Source organism: Neurospora tetrasperma, assembly GCF_000213175.1.
Source record: "Neurospora tetrasperma FGSC 2508 unplaced genomic scaffold NEUTE1scaffold_4, whole genome shotgun sequence".
In the NCBI taxonomy this organism is placed as follows: domain Eukaryota; kingdom Fungi; phylum Ascomycota; class Sordariomycetes; order Sordariales; family Sordariaceae; genus Neurospora; species Neurospora tetrasperma.
The window spans coordinates 2,145,037-2,159,603 of record NW_009799102.1 but is presented as its reverse complement, the minus strand read 5'-3'; the positions used below and the strand labels follow the sequence as shown (position 1 = coordinate 2,159,603).

Sequence of the window (14,567 nt, the reverse complement as noted above, 5' to 3'; positions counted from 1 at the left end):
CCCCCCCCCCCCCCCCCCCCCCCCCCCCCCCTCAGACCTCATTCTACCACCTAAGCACCCTTATACCCATACCTCAACCCGCCCAACTCCCCCTCCGGATCAACCCCCGCCATAACCACCTTAGCCGCCACTGTCGCCGCATATATCACCCCCGGCAACGCCGCGAGATATACCTTTCCCACAGCATTTACTCCCTGGGCCCCACCAGTGACAAGACCGGTCAACAGCACCAATACACACAACCCCACGTTTAGATATGGTAACCACGTCTCCAACGGCGAGGGTGTAAGAACGCTAGCACCGTACTGGTTGGGAAGCCTCTTATTTTTCTTCTTCGTAGTGGCTGAAGAAGAAGAAGAAGCCAGAGAGTCGACAATGGATAGTCCAGTCTTGGTAGGAGGTAGTTTGATCGTGATGAACGTCGTGGCGGCTAGGGAGGTAAGAGCGAGGAGAGAGAAGATTGTTGATGTTTTTGTTGATGTTTTGGTTTGTCCATGTGAAGGGAAATGGGAAGGAGAAGAGGAAGAAGGCGACAAGAAAAGGACGAGGAGGTAAGGAACTGAAGCGATGGCGGGAATGAGCAAGAGGAGAGAGCGGAATTGGGAGTTGCGTTGGGAGTTTTGGATGGTGAGGGTTGTGATGAGGGATTCTTGTTCTGTTCATTGAAAGTTTTTGTTTAGTACTTGGGCATGATGACTTGTGACGAGGGCGAGGGTTGGGATGTGAGAAGAGGGTGATCGGGATGGGTTGAGTATGTGTGGGTACGTAGGAGGGGAATACATATGAGTGAGGGTTGATTCAGTGTATAGGTAGGTTGACAAAAAAAAAAGAACGTGGGTTTTCAGATGCAACAAAAGATTTGACAGGAGAGAGGAGCAGAAGACAGAAACATGGTAAGCACATACCTTGCTCGTCCATAACCTCGAGCGCATTTTCGTCATCGGCCTCATCCTCACTCGGGTACCGAAACGTCTTGCGAAGGCGCGCGGATGCGCCGCGGCGATGGGATCGAAAGCCGCTGTCCATCCGTCCTACCTATGTCGTGAAACAATGCGTTAGTTAATTCAGACTCTGGTATACTCTCTTTTATGAAACGAGTCAAACAATTAACGAACGAGTTGCCGTTGAACTGGAGGAGAAGAGAATGTCGGCATCGAACGAATGAGAACTCCAGGCAAGTAATGACGGAATTACGTTCAGGGTTATGTGTGTGTATTTGCGTACCGGTAAGTTACATCCATGAGCGGAGTGGTAATTAACAATTCTCATTCAAAACTGTCCGATCTCCTGAAACTCTCTCCCGACTGCAGGCCAAGAACTCAGGGGTAAACGGCCCGGTGTAAACAATGACACTGGTGACGCTGGTGAATACGGCTATATTGGAGTCTCTTTCCCAAAAGATGACCCTGGTTTTAACCTGCTTTGGAGAGATGCGGACTCATCAACGACTCTGCCACACTCCGTGTTCATGGGAAAGAAAACCATTTGGTGAATGCCCGAGTGTCTGTCCTACGACACAAACAACATGGGATTGGCTATCTGAAGGCTGTTTCTGTCCTAGAGAGCCAAACTCTATGCCTCTTGGTAGTTTTTCCCCGAACCTCCAGTCTATGCACGTCCAGCTTCCACCTTTCCGAAGTCATCACGTCATAAACGCACTCGGCCAGAGTAGACGTGCAGAAAGCTGTTCTTGATGGAGGTATAGAATCACGAAAATGAACGCCGCGAGTGAAATCGATTGACCGCAAATGATGACCCTGAATGCAGAAGTTTTCCGAATGATCTCTATCCACCAAACTCCTCACAAACCACTCACGGTTCCCGGCGAGTAGGTGTGCAATTGCTGGTCGACCCTTTCACTCTTTCTCGTGAAGACTTAAGAGTACATGTCGTGCCCATGCTGTTTTATGCCTGTTGTTCAGGCAACCCAAGATTGAGAGAGATTATTCCGCCTTCCGACATTTACGAGGGAGGGGCCTCACCACGGCCGGCGCGGCCACGACCGAAACCACCACGGCTGTTGGGAGACAAATGTTAGCCTATCTAAAACATTCGCAAAAACAAAGAAACCTTGACGGCCCAAACAGCGGGGGCAACTTACAACTGGGGAGCGAACTCGCCGGGGGCACCACCCTCCTTACCCTCACCAGCCTCACGGCGGCGGTAACCGCCCTCGCGGTCACCACGGCCACGGCCACCGAAGGGGCGCTCGCGGCGCTCCTCACCACCGAGCATGCCACGGGGGGGAGCGTGAGACCGCTGGGACTTGATGTGGGTAGCGGGGACGATCTCAGCGGGGAGGTGGAGCCACTCGCGGAGGTAGTCGAGACCCTCGGGGGTGAGGGTGTAGTAGTAGTACTGCCACGAGAACTGGGTCTTGACGTAGCCGCGCGAGGTCAAAGACTGGCAAGCCTTGATGACAAAAAGGTTGCGGATGCCGGTCTCGTGGGTCGACTCATAGCTAAACGGGTGTCACGAATTAGCATGTGTTATTCGTTTCGCGTTGGCGGGTGTCCACGGCGGATGGAGGGCGAGTTCGTGCTGGCGTCTGTTTCTGTGTCTGCGCCGATTTGGGTCGATGTCGCGATAGCGGGCTGGAGTTCGTTTGATATGTTCGTCGTAAGGCATGATCGGTCGACAGCAGAAATGGCGGACGGCGACGAAACCCCACCCCCTCCCATCCAAAATACGTGCGAATCGAACGGTTCAAGGCTGGATGTGTGTGTATCTTTGACTGGAATTTCGGGTGGAAACCTACTTCTTCTCAGCGACCATGACGCCCTCACGGAAGAGGTACTACATTAAAATGGTCAGCATAACGTTCTGGCTTCCACTTTCAACTTGACGGCCCCCCAGCAATCATTTGCACGCCCTCGTTTCCGTATCCAACAATGTCCACCCTCCTTCCATTTTCAATGTCTGGCCGTCATAAAAAATCGATTTCGCATACCTCATGGATCGCCTTGCGGTCAGCCTTGGGAATAAGCATTTTGACGAGATGACCGGTGTCGACACAATTGGTGGTGTTGGTCCGGGGAAAGTGTCGGCGTTGCGGGAGTCGAGAGCTCAAAATTCGAGATCTAAGTGATTTGTGGGCTGCGTGCCGAAATTCCAATGCCATAGTAGGGTTGCGAAACTAGCGGGGCGGCACCGCCACACTTTCAGGAGTCTTGGCGCCTCACCGCCCTGTCCGACCTGGGTCAAGTCCGCAGATAAGGCTGGACCGTGTGGCTTGCCCCATCTGTCAGCGGCCATGACGGTTCTCCAAATTGGCGTCGCAGAGGCGAAGTTCATCTCCAAAACGACTTCCCTTCCGAGTGCAACAAAGCAAAATCAATCCCGACGTTTCCAACGAACCGTCTCAGACGAATTCCGGCGTGGCACTCTGATATTTCTCCGGTAGCGGTTGTTCAGCGTCATTGACGATCAAGACTTCGATAAGCACATCGTCGCTCCACAGCGCAGGGAGGCTGCGTTCATCTGCCATCATCGACATCACGCCGTGGATCAAAGCATTAAATCTACACCCCAGTGCATCAACGCCAACACAATTGCCTACGATCTAAAAGTCTGCCGGCACCTTTGTCGTTATCATCGAAATGGATCCTACCAACACCATCAACGTCCTCATTACCAGTATAGCTGGCACCGGCCTCCCACCCACTCTAACCTTCGCCCTCCCCGCCTCAACAACCGTCACTGAGCTGCGCGACCGGCTCCTCTCCCGGCTGCCTGGCTCCCTGGAATCACCTGCCACCTTCCGCTTTCTCCTTACCACCAATTCCAACAAACAACTCCCTTCCTCCTCCACTCAGCCCCTCTCCTCCCTCCTGCCAGGTCTCGGAAACAATGACTTTCTCCCCCTCCGCCTCTCCCTCCCGCTCTGCGGCGGCAAAGGCGGTTTCGGTTCTCAGCTTCGCGCCCAAGGCGGGCGCATGTCTTCAAAACGCAAGAAGAACGGCTTGCAAGGGGAAGACAACGGATCCTCGCGTAACCTAGATGGACGACGTTTGCGGACCATCACAGAGGCCAAGGCGTTGGCCGATTACCTGGCCATCAAACCCGACATGGAGAAAAAAGAAAAAGAGAAGCGAAGGAAGCGGTGGCAGCAAATTGTAGAGCAGACGGAAAAGCGGCAGGAGGAGATCAGGCATGGGAAGGCAGGAGGTGGGGGATTCATGTTGGATGGTAAGTGGGTGGAGGATAAGGAGGAGCTGGATGAGAGGACGAGGGAGGCGGTGATGACGGCTCTGAAGAAGGGCGCGTACACGGATAATCTGTCGATGTTGGCGGCTACGGCGGCTGCGGCGAATGCAGCGAATCCTGGGGAGGGCGGTTCGGGGAGTGGGAGTGGGTCGTCTTCCGGGGGTGAAGCGATGAGTGAGGATGAGAAGGAGAGTGAGCGGGATGGTGCGGCTACACCACCATCGGAACCGGAGCCGGAACCGAAGATGGTGGTGGACAAGGAAAAGCTGAAAGGCAAAGAGAAGGAGACGGTGCAGCCGAAGGCGCAGATCAAGACCTTCGCTGGCTTTGATGACGATGATGAGTTTATGAGCTCTGATGATGAGTGAGAGTTCGATGGAAGATGTCATAGACTCATGGAGATCTCGGTGGTGTAAGTTGGGATGTAACGGGTGAACCTGACTTACTTGACTGCCTCGGGAAGACAACTCATATTTGGCGTTATCGGGAGTTTGGTATGTTTATATTGTCTCATCACGAGGTAGCGAATAGGGATAAAGGGGGTTTTCATGATACCACGTACTATACGTCTAGGCCACATCATACAAAGCCTAGTGAAATACCGAATTCAGTTCACTAAAGGAGCTCTGATTCGATTCACTTTCTATTTTGATGACATCACTTCAGCAAGATTCAACGGGAAACCCTCGTCTCGCCAACCCCAAGATACTCTCTATGTGCATTCCCCCATACTACCAAGAGCTTTCTAATACAACTAGGTTCGATGTAGGGTGAAGTGAGTCCTGATAGGTGGTTGACCTTTGTCATCATCCACCCACCTATTCCTGTCGCGTCATACAAGCGTTTCAGGGGTATTTACTCCAGCTTGACGGGGAAGTTGCCAGCCTCTGTAAGAAGTTGTCAGTGAACATGCCCTCCGTTGGCCCTTTTCTAGCAGTGGAAAAAAGATCGTTTCCCGTTACGTACCACGCTGCTCGTCCCATCTCTGGTACCAGCCGCTGGGGCAGAGAGAGCGGTAGGCGAGCCAGAACTAATAAACGGCGAGGTGTCAGTCAGCATTCGGGTCCCTTTTCGTTTCGTAGCTTTGTCGTCCTCGGTCTGGCTTTGCATCCCATCCGGCCCCCACGTTTCTCCTTTCTCTTTCTCATCCGGCAAAGCAACAGCTGGGGGCAGTGGTGAATTTAGTGGTGGTGGTGCGGCTAACCTGGCGGCAGGGAGCGAAGTCCTCGCCCTTGGCGAGAATGCACTTGTGGTAATCGACGTAGTTTTGCCAGCAGTGCTTGGTCTGGTTGACGTTGGGGAAACGGGCGTCGACACCTAATAGTTTTTGAAAAAACACGCAATACGTCAGAACACAGGTTTTTCTTTTTTCGGCGATTTCTCTTTGGCGCTGGTTTTGATGGCTCTGCTCGCTCGCTCGTGATCCGCATCCGCAAAGCTAGCAGCTGCGGGCATGGAGAAGGGGTGTTTGCCCCGTGCCGCGCAAAGTTCGATGTTCGGGGGTCTCCACAATGCACTCCTCTTCTTTCCCCGTGCCAAAAGAGCTTGAGCTCTATCTTCAGCCGGGGTATATCGGGGATTCCGGCGAGATCGCGAGTGAAGCATTTAAAGGCTTGCTGCCGATCTTCGGCAAATTCGGCGGAGGAGCTAAATATGTTTGAAAAGCAAAAGTAAAGGTTGTTGCATACCGGCTGCAACGTGCGTTTGTTAGCAATCAATTCCGGCCCGGCGCAATGAGGTCACGGCATGATTTTTTGCCGAGGGAATTTAGATCTTTGCTTGGGGGAGCAGAGGTCCAATGCTCAGGGACTAAACCTGTACGTACCAGTGACGAACTTGAAGGGCTTGGTAACGCGCTCGTCGTCGGACATGTTGGCGGTGGTTTGCGGTGGTGGTCGCGGGGGTGGTGGGTGGTGTCTGGGAGTTGGTGTTGAGGCGGAAGCTCAATGGCTTGTGGGATTGGACCAGGTGCGGGTGTTGACGGGGACGTGGAAGAGCTGCTGTGAGATTCTGACCTTTGCGTCGATGATGAGGCGAGGTGAGCCGAGTGGATCGATTCCACAGCACGGGTGCTAGCTTTTGGTAGCTCTGACGAATTGCAGTCAGTGCGCTGTCCTCCTTCCCCGTCCAGGCAGTGCCAGGCAATGCACCTTCTGAAAGCCAGAACTTCGTCCGCTGTAGAGACTGCCTCGATTCGGAAGCCTGAGGCACCAATTTTCGCACCTCCCGTCAGCACTCATGCAGCGTCTTGGCAACCCCGAATGGTGACGGCACTCCGACGGGCGATGATTCCTCGACCGAATCCAGGACAGCTGGACGCCAGCTGCGGTGAGCTGACCTCACCTAACAGCAGGTGGAACCCCCCCGGCTAGTGTCCGTGCAGCCGAACGAAGCTCAACGCTCGAACTCCCGCATCTTGATTTGAGGCAAAGAAAGAAGCCAAAAGTTCAATTGCCAACCTCGATCGCAAAAGCTGCTCTTCGTCCACCGCGGTAGCGCAACACCATCCCTCAAGACAAATCTCCACTCAATTCCACGCCGGCAAGATGTTCGCCTCCCGTGTCGCCCGCCAGGCTTTCCGCCAGACCCCCCGCATGATGCGCCCCATTCCCGTAAGAGCTATACCCGGTCTCGAGTCCGCGACTTTTCCGAAGCTTTGGGAGGTGCCATTGCGTCAGAGTTACTAACCAAGGGATTTTTTGTCTTGCTATAGAAGGAGGAGCAGGCCGGTACGTGAACGAACAACCCAACCGTTGCATTCTACGACAACAAAAGCTATTACACAATTTCCCGGAGCTTCAGGAGCATTTACCCCAGTTGGCAATGGAGATGGAGGGTTTTAAAATAATTGCGCGAGGGGGGGATATCCGCGACTGACAACGTCATCTACGGTACAGCCCACACCGTCTCCCAGCGCCTCCGCATGCGCATCAAGACCATTCCCGCTGAGTTGTGGCCTCTCGGTAAGCTTGCACCAAGCTATTATACATATGGATGCCATCCTGGATCGAGTGCTGATAAGGGGGGGAATTGTTCGACTGAGTAGGTGTTGTCGTCGGTTTCGCCGTCAGCGCTGCCATCTACTCCATCACTCGCCACCTTGTCGTTGACAAGACCATCCGTCTCAAGCGCCAGAACCGCGCTGCCGATTCGCACGCCCTCCACGCTGCTCACGAAGAGAAGCACTAAACGAACAACCAGGGATTTTTGTGCATGGGGCGTATAATCGATAAGGGAACGAGGAAAGTGTTCTCGAGAAAGGTTGCCTCCATTTTTTTTTTGGCGTAGCATTGTACATGATGACCAGGAATCAACACGGTTAATCCTACAAAAGAGTTGAATGTGGTCGGACGGGTGATGGCTGTCATTTTTGGCTCAGTGAGGGCTCCCGAGTGCCGGTGTTCAAGTGACATTGTCGATTTTGATGTCAAATGGTAAAAAAGAAGCAACAGAATGTGATACACTTCCAAAAAAAATACACCCAAGTCCCAATGATGCCATTTAACGCCGTAGCCATGCAATGCTTTTCTTTCCGGGTATCAACACAGAAACTCGCTTCTCTCCCCCCGACCCTCGCCGGGGAGAGTCCATTTGCTGAAGACGGACCAAGCAACGACCGATCTCTATTGCGGTTTCGGTCCAGCAACATCTAGTCCCTCGAGGCCCTGCATAGGGTCATCAGGCGCGGTAGCAGCCAAACGATCCTCCTCACTGACGGCATTCTCAGCCAGCCATCCTTCCTGTGAGCCAGCGCATTAGTATGAGTCTAGGTATAAACTGTGATTCCCGAGCATCCCCCATAGATGAAACTCACCTGCTCCCAAACGGCAGTCTTGGATCCCAACCCTTCTTTCGCGCTCTTGGGGATCTTTGCCGCCGAGACCCTGATTACTCTGCCAAACAGCTCGGACTGGTCCATGTTGTCGATGGCCTCTTTAGCGTCTTCTTCATCCTCGTACTCGACATAGGCGAAGCCCCTGTGCGGATCCGTTGAGTCGGGCTTCTCATTCTTGGGCAGCGAGATATCGACGATCTCGCCAAAGGGAATGAAGGCGTCGTGAATGGTGGCTGTCGTCACGGCGGGTGCAAGACCGCGAATGTGAACGGTGGCTTTCCAACGCGTGGTGTCTGTCATGATCGGTGTTTTCAAAGGGTTTGTGATGCAAGTGTGGAAACGATCAGTCACTGAAGTGAGACTTGAGACGCCTCTTGGTGAAAGTGACTGTAGCTTCTGTGTACTTTCAGCCGAGGTTGAAGGTGTAACGTGTGTTGTGTCCTGACGAGGCTGAATGACTGCCGCAAAGAAATGGATATCGTTGTTCTGGTGAGTTAAGCGTGGTTCTTGGCTCGGTGACTTCTCTTGGGAGTAATCACTGTCGATGTGTAGTTTATAAAGATCATTCATGTGCTGGATGTTCGTCGAGTGATAAGTAGCGAGTGAGACATGGAGAAACGTTGAAGTTCGAAAAGTCGCGACCCCACCATCGTGACAGCGGGGAAGCTTGGGCCATCCTAGAAGTTCATGCACCAGGCGCTTTGTACGTCATCAAATAAGGGTTTCTCCCACAGTTCGGTCTGAGGGCTTTATAGGAAGCACAAGTAGAGATGGTTCTGAAACTTCACACGAAGATGTATCGATAGCTATTTGGATATTGTTGAAGGATATGTGTATATATAGGTCACCACATCATGTGGATGGAAAGAAGTAACAGTTGTCAGTACGGATGTAGTGTAGGCAGTGTAGAATATGAAGGGTAAGGGTTAGGGTTTAACATGGATGGGCCCGGGCTCTCATCTTGCTGTTGCCAACTTGCCCCTGAGCTGTGCCGTGTGGGTTGCATCAGCCTTGAAGCCAGCAAGAGGGAAAAGTCCAGTGGTGCCAACGTCAGGGGCTGGGGGGGCAGCTGTTATCCGCAATCTGGCAACAATGGACAGGCAGACGGGATGCGCTGCACCAAATCCGCTCCAGCTCACTGCCCCGAATGCCTCTAACAACACAGCAGCACTACGCTATTCACTGTGACTTCGATCCCATCCATATCACAACCTCCTCCCAACAGACCGACACGACACCGACCATAGACAGCCTCAATCGCGGAGGGGCTTTGGTCGTTTTGTCTTGTTACTTCTTTTCATGTCCAACTGCACGACCTGACGATCTAGAGCTCTAATACCATCCACCCACCCCAACCTTAATTAATCCACGCCACCCGCACTCTCCTCCCACCCTTCGACCCAAGGCGGCCAGCTTCAGCTTCCCCTGACTTCCCCTCTTTCGCCCACCGATTTACACCGCCCGCGTAGCCGCATCACCACCCGCGGCCGACATTCACATACAACACACAAACATCATGGTCCGGTTGAGAGAGATCCCCCGGACTGCGGCCTTCGCTTGGTCGCCCGGCGCAAACCCCCTGCTCGTAACGGGTACCCGGTCAGGTGCCGTCGATGCCGACTTCTCAGACGAGACTAAGCTGGAGCTATGGGATCTCAAGTTGGACAGCCAGGAACAGGGCCTGGAGCTCCAGCCTATAGCGAGCATTACCGCAGAGTCCAGGTATGCGTGAGAGCTTCAACACATAGTTACCCTTCGGGCGCACTAACAGAGACGCATATAGGTTCTACGACATCGCATGGGGCCAGCCCAATGACGAACATCCCCGGGGAGTTATTGCCGGCGCCATGGAAAACGGCTCGTTGGATCTATGGGACGCCGAGAAGCTGATCGCCGGTGAGGACGCCCTCATCTCGCGCACCACCAAGCACACTGGTCCCATCAAGGCCCTACAGTTCAACCCTCTGAGGCCCCAGGTACTCGCTACTGCCGGTGCCAAGGGTGAGCTGTTCGTCTGGGACGTTAACGACACCTCGGCTCCCTTCCGCCTCGGCACCGCTGCCGCCCACGATATCGATTGCTTGGCCTGGAATCCCAAGGTCGCCAACATTCTGGCCACTGGTGGTGCAGGAGGCTTTGTTACCGTATGGGATCTCAAGACCAAGAAGGCATCTCTAACCTTGAACAACCATCGCAAGGCTGTCAGCGCCATTGCTTGGGACCCAGAGAACTCGACCAAGCTCCTGACGGCTTCATCCGATGATACCGCTCCCGTCATCCTGCTCTGGAACCTTCGCAACTCCCAAGCGCCAGAGAAGACTCTCCAAGGCCACGATCAGGGCGTTTTGTCGCTTTCGTGGTGCCAGCAGGATGCAGGGTTGCTTCTTTCTTGCGGCAAGGACAACCGGACCCTCATTTGGAACCCTCAGACTGGAGAGCGTTATGGAGAGTTTCCTGAGGCTACCAACTGGACTTTCTACACCCGTTTCAACCCTCACAACCCGAATCTGTCGGCCACAGCATCCTTTGACGGCAAGATCGCTATCCAGACCCTCCAGAACACGAACCCCTCGGCGGCTCCCGCGGCCCAGAACAACCTTTCTGATGATGATTTCTTCTCAAAGGCCGCGTCCCAACCGCAGGCGGCTTCCTTCTCTCTGCCCCGGGCACCCGCCTGGATCGAACGCCCCGTTGGCGTTTCCTTCGGCTTCGGTGGCAAGCTTGTCTTCTTCAACAAGGTGGAGACAGCTGCTGGCCAGAAGAGGTCTTCCAAGTTGCAGATCTCCTCTTTCTCCATCGACTCCGACATTGGCTCCGCGACCGACAAGTTCGAACAAGCCATTCAAAGCGGCGACATTGCGAGCATCTGCGAAGAGCATATCGAGAACGCCAAGACGGACGAGGAGAAGGCTGAGTGGCAGGTGATGCAGACCCTCAGTGAGTCTGATGGGCGGACCAAGATCATTGAGCGTCTTGGTTTCATCAAGGACGAGCCGGTCGAGGAGGCTAAGGGGGCCGAGTCACCTATGTCTCCTGAGCCGAAGCAGGAGGATTCTGCATCTCTTAAGCCTAACGGCGGAGAGGCCAAGAAGCATAGGCGTGTTGTAAGCATGTGGGGAGACGGCGACGATGGCGAAGATTTCCTGTCTGAAATCGCCGCTACCAAGGGAGCCAAGACCGACAACCCCTTCAACCTTCTGAGCGTGGGCAACACTCACTTGGAGGATCAGATCACCAGGGCCTTGATCCTGGGCAAGTTTGAGAAGGCGGTAGAGATCTGCTTGAAGGAGGAACGATGGTCGGATGCCTTCTTGATCGCCAACTGCGGCAGCAAGGAGCTTGTGGAAAAGGTTCAGACTGCTTATCTCCAACAGAAGAGGGGTAGCCCCAGCTATCTGCGGCTCATCAGCTCTGTTGTGGCCAAGAACTTGTGGGATATCGCCTACAACGCGGATCTTGCCGACTGGAAGGAGACCATGGTTACCCTTTGCACCTATGCTGATCCTTCCGAATTCCCCGACCTCTGCGAGGCCCTGGGTGACCGCATCTTGGAGTCTGGTAACAGGAAGGATGCCTCTTTCTGCTACCTGATCGGCTCGAAGCTGGAGAAGGTTGTCGGTCTCTGGGTGGACGAGCTTCAGGAGACTGAGCAAGCTGCCTTGAATGAGGAGGCCGGTGATTCCACCTTCTCGGTCCATGCCAAGTCCCTTCAGCAGTTCATCGAGAAGGTGACCATCTTTCGCCATGTGACCAAGTTCAACGACAGCGAGACGAGCCTCACTGAGGGTTGGAAGCTGGCCGCTCTGTACGATAAATACCTCGAGTATGCTGACATTGCGGCTGCTCATGGCCAGTTGTCGGTTGCCCAGAAGTATCTTGATCTTCTGCCTACCAGCTACCCTCCTGCGGAGACAGCCCGCAACCGTGTTAGGCTTGCCACTCAGAAGGCGGGTGCTCAGACTGCCGTTCGGCAAGCCACCCCCGCTGGTCGCACCACCACCACCACCTCCTCCCGTACCGCTGCTCCAGTCGGGTATCAGCAGCCCAGCTTGGTTCCGGCTCCGGCCAACTCCAGCTCTCTAAACCCTTACGCCCCGCCAGTGCCGGCACCGGTAAGCGCTGCGGCCAGCAACCCTTACGCTCCTCCTCTCGCCCCTGTTTCTGCCGCCGCTTCCCAGTACGGAGCCTCGTCGTCTACATACGCGCCTCCCCAGAACCAGGGATATGCCCCGTCAGGATACACACCACCCACTCAAAGCTATGCTCCTACGTCCGTCACTGGGTATGGCGTTCCCGTTCAAAACTTTGGTCAGCCTAGCCCACTTGGTGGTCCCCCCAAGGCCACCGCGCCTCCAGTGCAGCTCAAGAGAGACGGTGTCTGGAATGATGTGCCCATGGTGACAAAGGCTCCTCCTCGTAGGAACACGCCGAGCGTTGCCCCCCTCACTTCTCCATTCCCTGGCCAACCCGGCATTGCATCTCCGCCACCAGCCGGTCCCTTCCAGCAGGGTGCGCCTACGCCGCCGCCGCCCCCGAAGGGTTCTGCGCCTCCGAGAAGTGTCGGCGCGCCACCGACCGGCCCTCCCAGACCTTCTTCGGTCTCGAGCAACGCTACCAACCCCTATGCTCCCCCTCCGCCTGCCGCCGGTCTGCAGCCAACATATGGAGTCCCGCCCGCTCCCCGGACGGCTTCTCCATACAACCCTCCCCCCTCCGCCGCCGCGCCCCCAGCCAACCGGTACGCCCCTGCTCCTGCCACGCAGCAGTACACTCAGGGACCACCATCCGGTTCAGGAATAGCTCCTCCTCCGGCGTCTGGAGCCTACACTCCTGCCCCTCCAGCAGCCTCTCAGCAATATGCTGCTGCCCCACCACCACCTCGGGCGGGCTTCTCGGCACCTCCCCCAGCGTCTAGGCCTCCCGGTGGTGGCCCTCCTCCCGGTGCTCGTGCTCCTCCCCAGCAGCAGGCCCCTCCTCCCGCTGCCCCACCCAAGCCCAGATACCCTCCTGGTGACCGCTCCAACATCCCTGAGCACGCCAAGGAGCTCGTCGACATCTTGAGCAAGGACATGCAACGCGTGGCCTCCAAGGCCCCTGCCTCCTTCGCTCCCCAGGTCAAGGATACCCAAAAGCGTCTCAACATCCTCTTCGACCACCTGAACAACGAGGAGCTGATCAAGACCGAGACCATTGACCAGCTGGCTCAGTTGGCCGGCGCTTTGGCTGGAAAGAACTACGATATTGCGTCCAAGATCCAGGTGGAGATTTCCAAAGAGAAGACGGAGGAGTGTGGTCAGTGGATGGTAAGTTTTCGTCGCCTTACTTAATGAACCTCACTCATAACCAATATGCTAATTTATTCTCTGTTCAGGTCGGCGTCAAGCGTCTGATTAGCATGAGCAAGGCCACTCCTTAGAAGGATTATGGGGTCAAGTCCTCGTCGTCTAGTTCTACTTGTACAGACTTAGTTGATCAGTATAATTTCATTTTTCCAGAACGGTCCCCGCGGAAGAAGAAAACGAGTAAGTTGTAAATAGAACACTGAGGGGTGCTGAAGCGGTTTCACGTGTCGTTACCATTGTCCATATGTGGAAACGAAAGTGGAAGAGGAAGCGAAAGAGAAGGAGAGAGAGAGAGGAATAGCCGAATTTAGCGTTGTGGATAAAAAAAAACAAAAGGCTTAGATTGTTTCTTGCTTTGATGATGGTTTATTGATTCCATTTGCGTTGAGTCGGTGGAATGTAAGTTCTGCGTATAATCCGATAATCAGTGAATCATACATAGCTTTGAGCTAATACTGGTTATTCGACATTGATCCCATAACTTCCAATTCCGATCTAAGTGTGGTCTCTACGATAGACGCAAACGATTGGGATCGAAACGACAAATGTCGCATATCTCTGTATGTACACTCTGCACACTCGTAACACCACTGGGTTTGTAGGCCCCAAGTGTGGCATCGACAACTATAGAAAGGACAAAATCAAGATGCTGTCGTTGTGTGGAGGTCGTGGCCTAGCACACCGTTGTAGGCTATGAATTGCTTCATAAGCACTTGAGTGAAAGTAGACGACAAAAGTATAGAGGTGTCTGTTGGAGGTAATATAAGAGCAGATTACTATAGAGCTGGCGAGAGAATCCACAGTCCAACAAACAGCGAGGAAGACAGTCAACGTCAGATAAGTCAATGCCAGTCAGTCAGTGCCTTACACCTAGGGATCATGATTTAACCTCACCTTCTACGTTTCTCTTTCTACGCTAGAGATAGTATGGAGGGTCGTCGCCCTCCGTTAATGCTTGATGACTGCTCTCCTCCTCGAGTTAACAAACAATATAAAAAAAAAATGCAAAGGTTGAAAAAAAAAAAAAAAAAAAAAAAAAAAAAAAAAAAAAAAAAAAAAAAAAAAAAAAACCTAAACGGTTTTTCAACAACAATCCCCCCCGTTCATCCACAATTTGATCTAAAAATTTTCAAAAACGTGAAAAAAAAAAAAACACAAAGGTATAGTAAAAGCGAAAAGGGGGA

At 53.8% G+C, this 14,567-nt stretch overlaps 7 protein-coding genes across 7 annotated transcripts; 3 read left to right on the top strand and 4 right to left on the bottom strand.

The window, feature by feature from the left end:
• Positions 1 to 50: 50 nt before the first annotated feature.
• NEUTE1DRAFT_84070 (uncharacterized protein) lies at positions 51 to 1,076 on the bottom strand (the record flags this gene model as incomplete). The annotated part of the gene is made up of 2 exons (XM_009853931.1): positions 51 to 655; positions 906 to 1,076. The coding sequence occupies 2 exons, from the start codon at positions 1,024 to 1,026 to the stop codon at positions 51 to 53; spliced, it is 726 nt and encodes a 241-aa protein (XP_009852233.1).
• A 916-nt stretch (positions 1,077 to 1,992) lies between these two features.
• Positions 1,993 to 2,989, bottom strand: NEUTE1DRAFT_27368 (uncharacterized protein; the record flags this gene model as incomplete). Its single annotated transcript, XM_009853237.1, has 4 exons — positions 1,993 to 2,017; positions 2,102 to 2,461; positions 2,759 to 2,796; positions 2,951 to 2,989. Coding segments are annotated over 4 exons (462 nt in total), but the record flags the coding sequence as incomplete, so codon positions are not given.
• A 376-nt stretch (positions 2,990 to 3,365) lies between these two features.
• Positions 3,366 to 4,574, top strand: NEUTE1DRAFT_123138 (uncharacterized protein; the record flags this gene model as incomplete). Its single annotated transcript, XM_009853930.1, has 1 exon — positions 3,366 to 4,574. One exon carries the CDS (start codon positions 3,600 to 3,602, stop codon positions 4,572 to 4,574), a length of 975 nt encoding a protein of 324 aa, XP_009852232.1.
• Positions 4,575 to 5,061: 487 nt separating this feature from the next.
• NEUTE1DRAFT_45658 (uncharacterized protein) lies at positions 5,062 to 6,077 on the bottom strand (the record flags this gene model as incomplete). Its single annotated transcript, XM_009853351.1, has 4 exons — positions 5,062 to 5,093; positions 5,173 to 5,236; positions 5,411 to 5,523; positions 6,032 to 6,077. The coding sequence occupies 4 exons, from the start codon at positions 6,075 to 6,077 to the stop codon at positions 5,062 to 5,064; spliced, it is 255 nt and encodes an 84-aa protein (XP_009851653.1).
• A 556-nt stretch (positions 6,078 to 6,633) lies between these two features.
• NEUTE1DRAFT_123136 (uncharacterized protein) lies at positions 6,634 to 7,676 on the top strand (the record flags this gene model as incomplete). Its single annotated transcript, XM_009853929.1, has 4 exons — positions 6,634 to 6,818; positions 6,920 to 6,935; positions 7,104 to 7,169; positions 7,253 to 7,676. The coding sequence occupies 4 exons, from the start codon at positions 6,753 to 6,755 to the stop codon at positions 7,393 to 7,395; spliced, it is 291 nt and encodes a 96-aa protein (XP_009852231.1).
• A 153-nt stretch (positions 7,677 to 7,829) lies between these two features.
• NEUTE1DRAFT_138758 (uncharacterized protein) lies at positions 7,830 to 8,341 on the bottom strand (the record flags this gene model as incomplete). Its single annotated transcript, XM_009853928.1, has 2 exons — positions 7,830 to 7,946; positions 8,021 to 8,341. The coding sequence occupies 2 exons, from the start codon at positions 8,339 to 8,341 to the stop codon at positions 7,830 to 7,832; spliced, it is 438 nt and encodes a 145-aa protein (XP_009852230.1).
• Positions 8,342 to 8,953: 612 nt separating this feature from the next.
• On the top strand, positions 8,954 to 13,736 carry NEUTE1DRAFT_147257 (uncharacterized protein; the record flags this gene model as incomplete). The annotated part of the gene is made up of 4 exons (XM_009853927.1): positions 8,954 to 8,960; positions 9,511 to 9,763; positions 9,825 to 13,344; positions 13,413 to 13,736. The coding sequence occupies 4 exons, from the start codon at positions 8,954 to 8,956 to the stop codon at positions 13,455 to 13,457; spliced, it is 3,825 nt and encodes a 1,274-aa protein (XP_009852229.1).
• Positions 13,737 to 14,567: the final 831 nt, after the last annotated feature.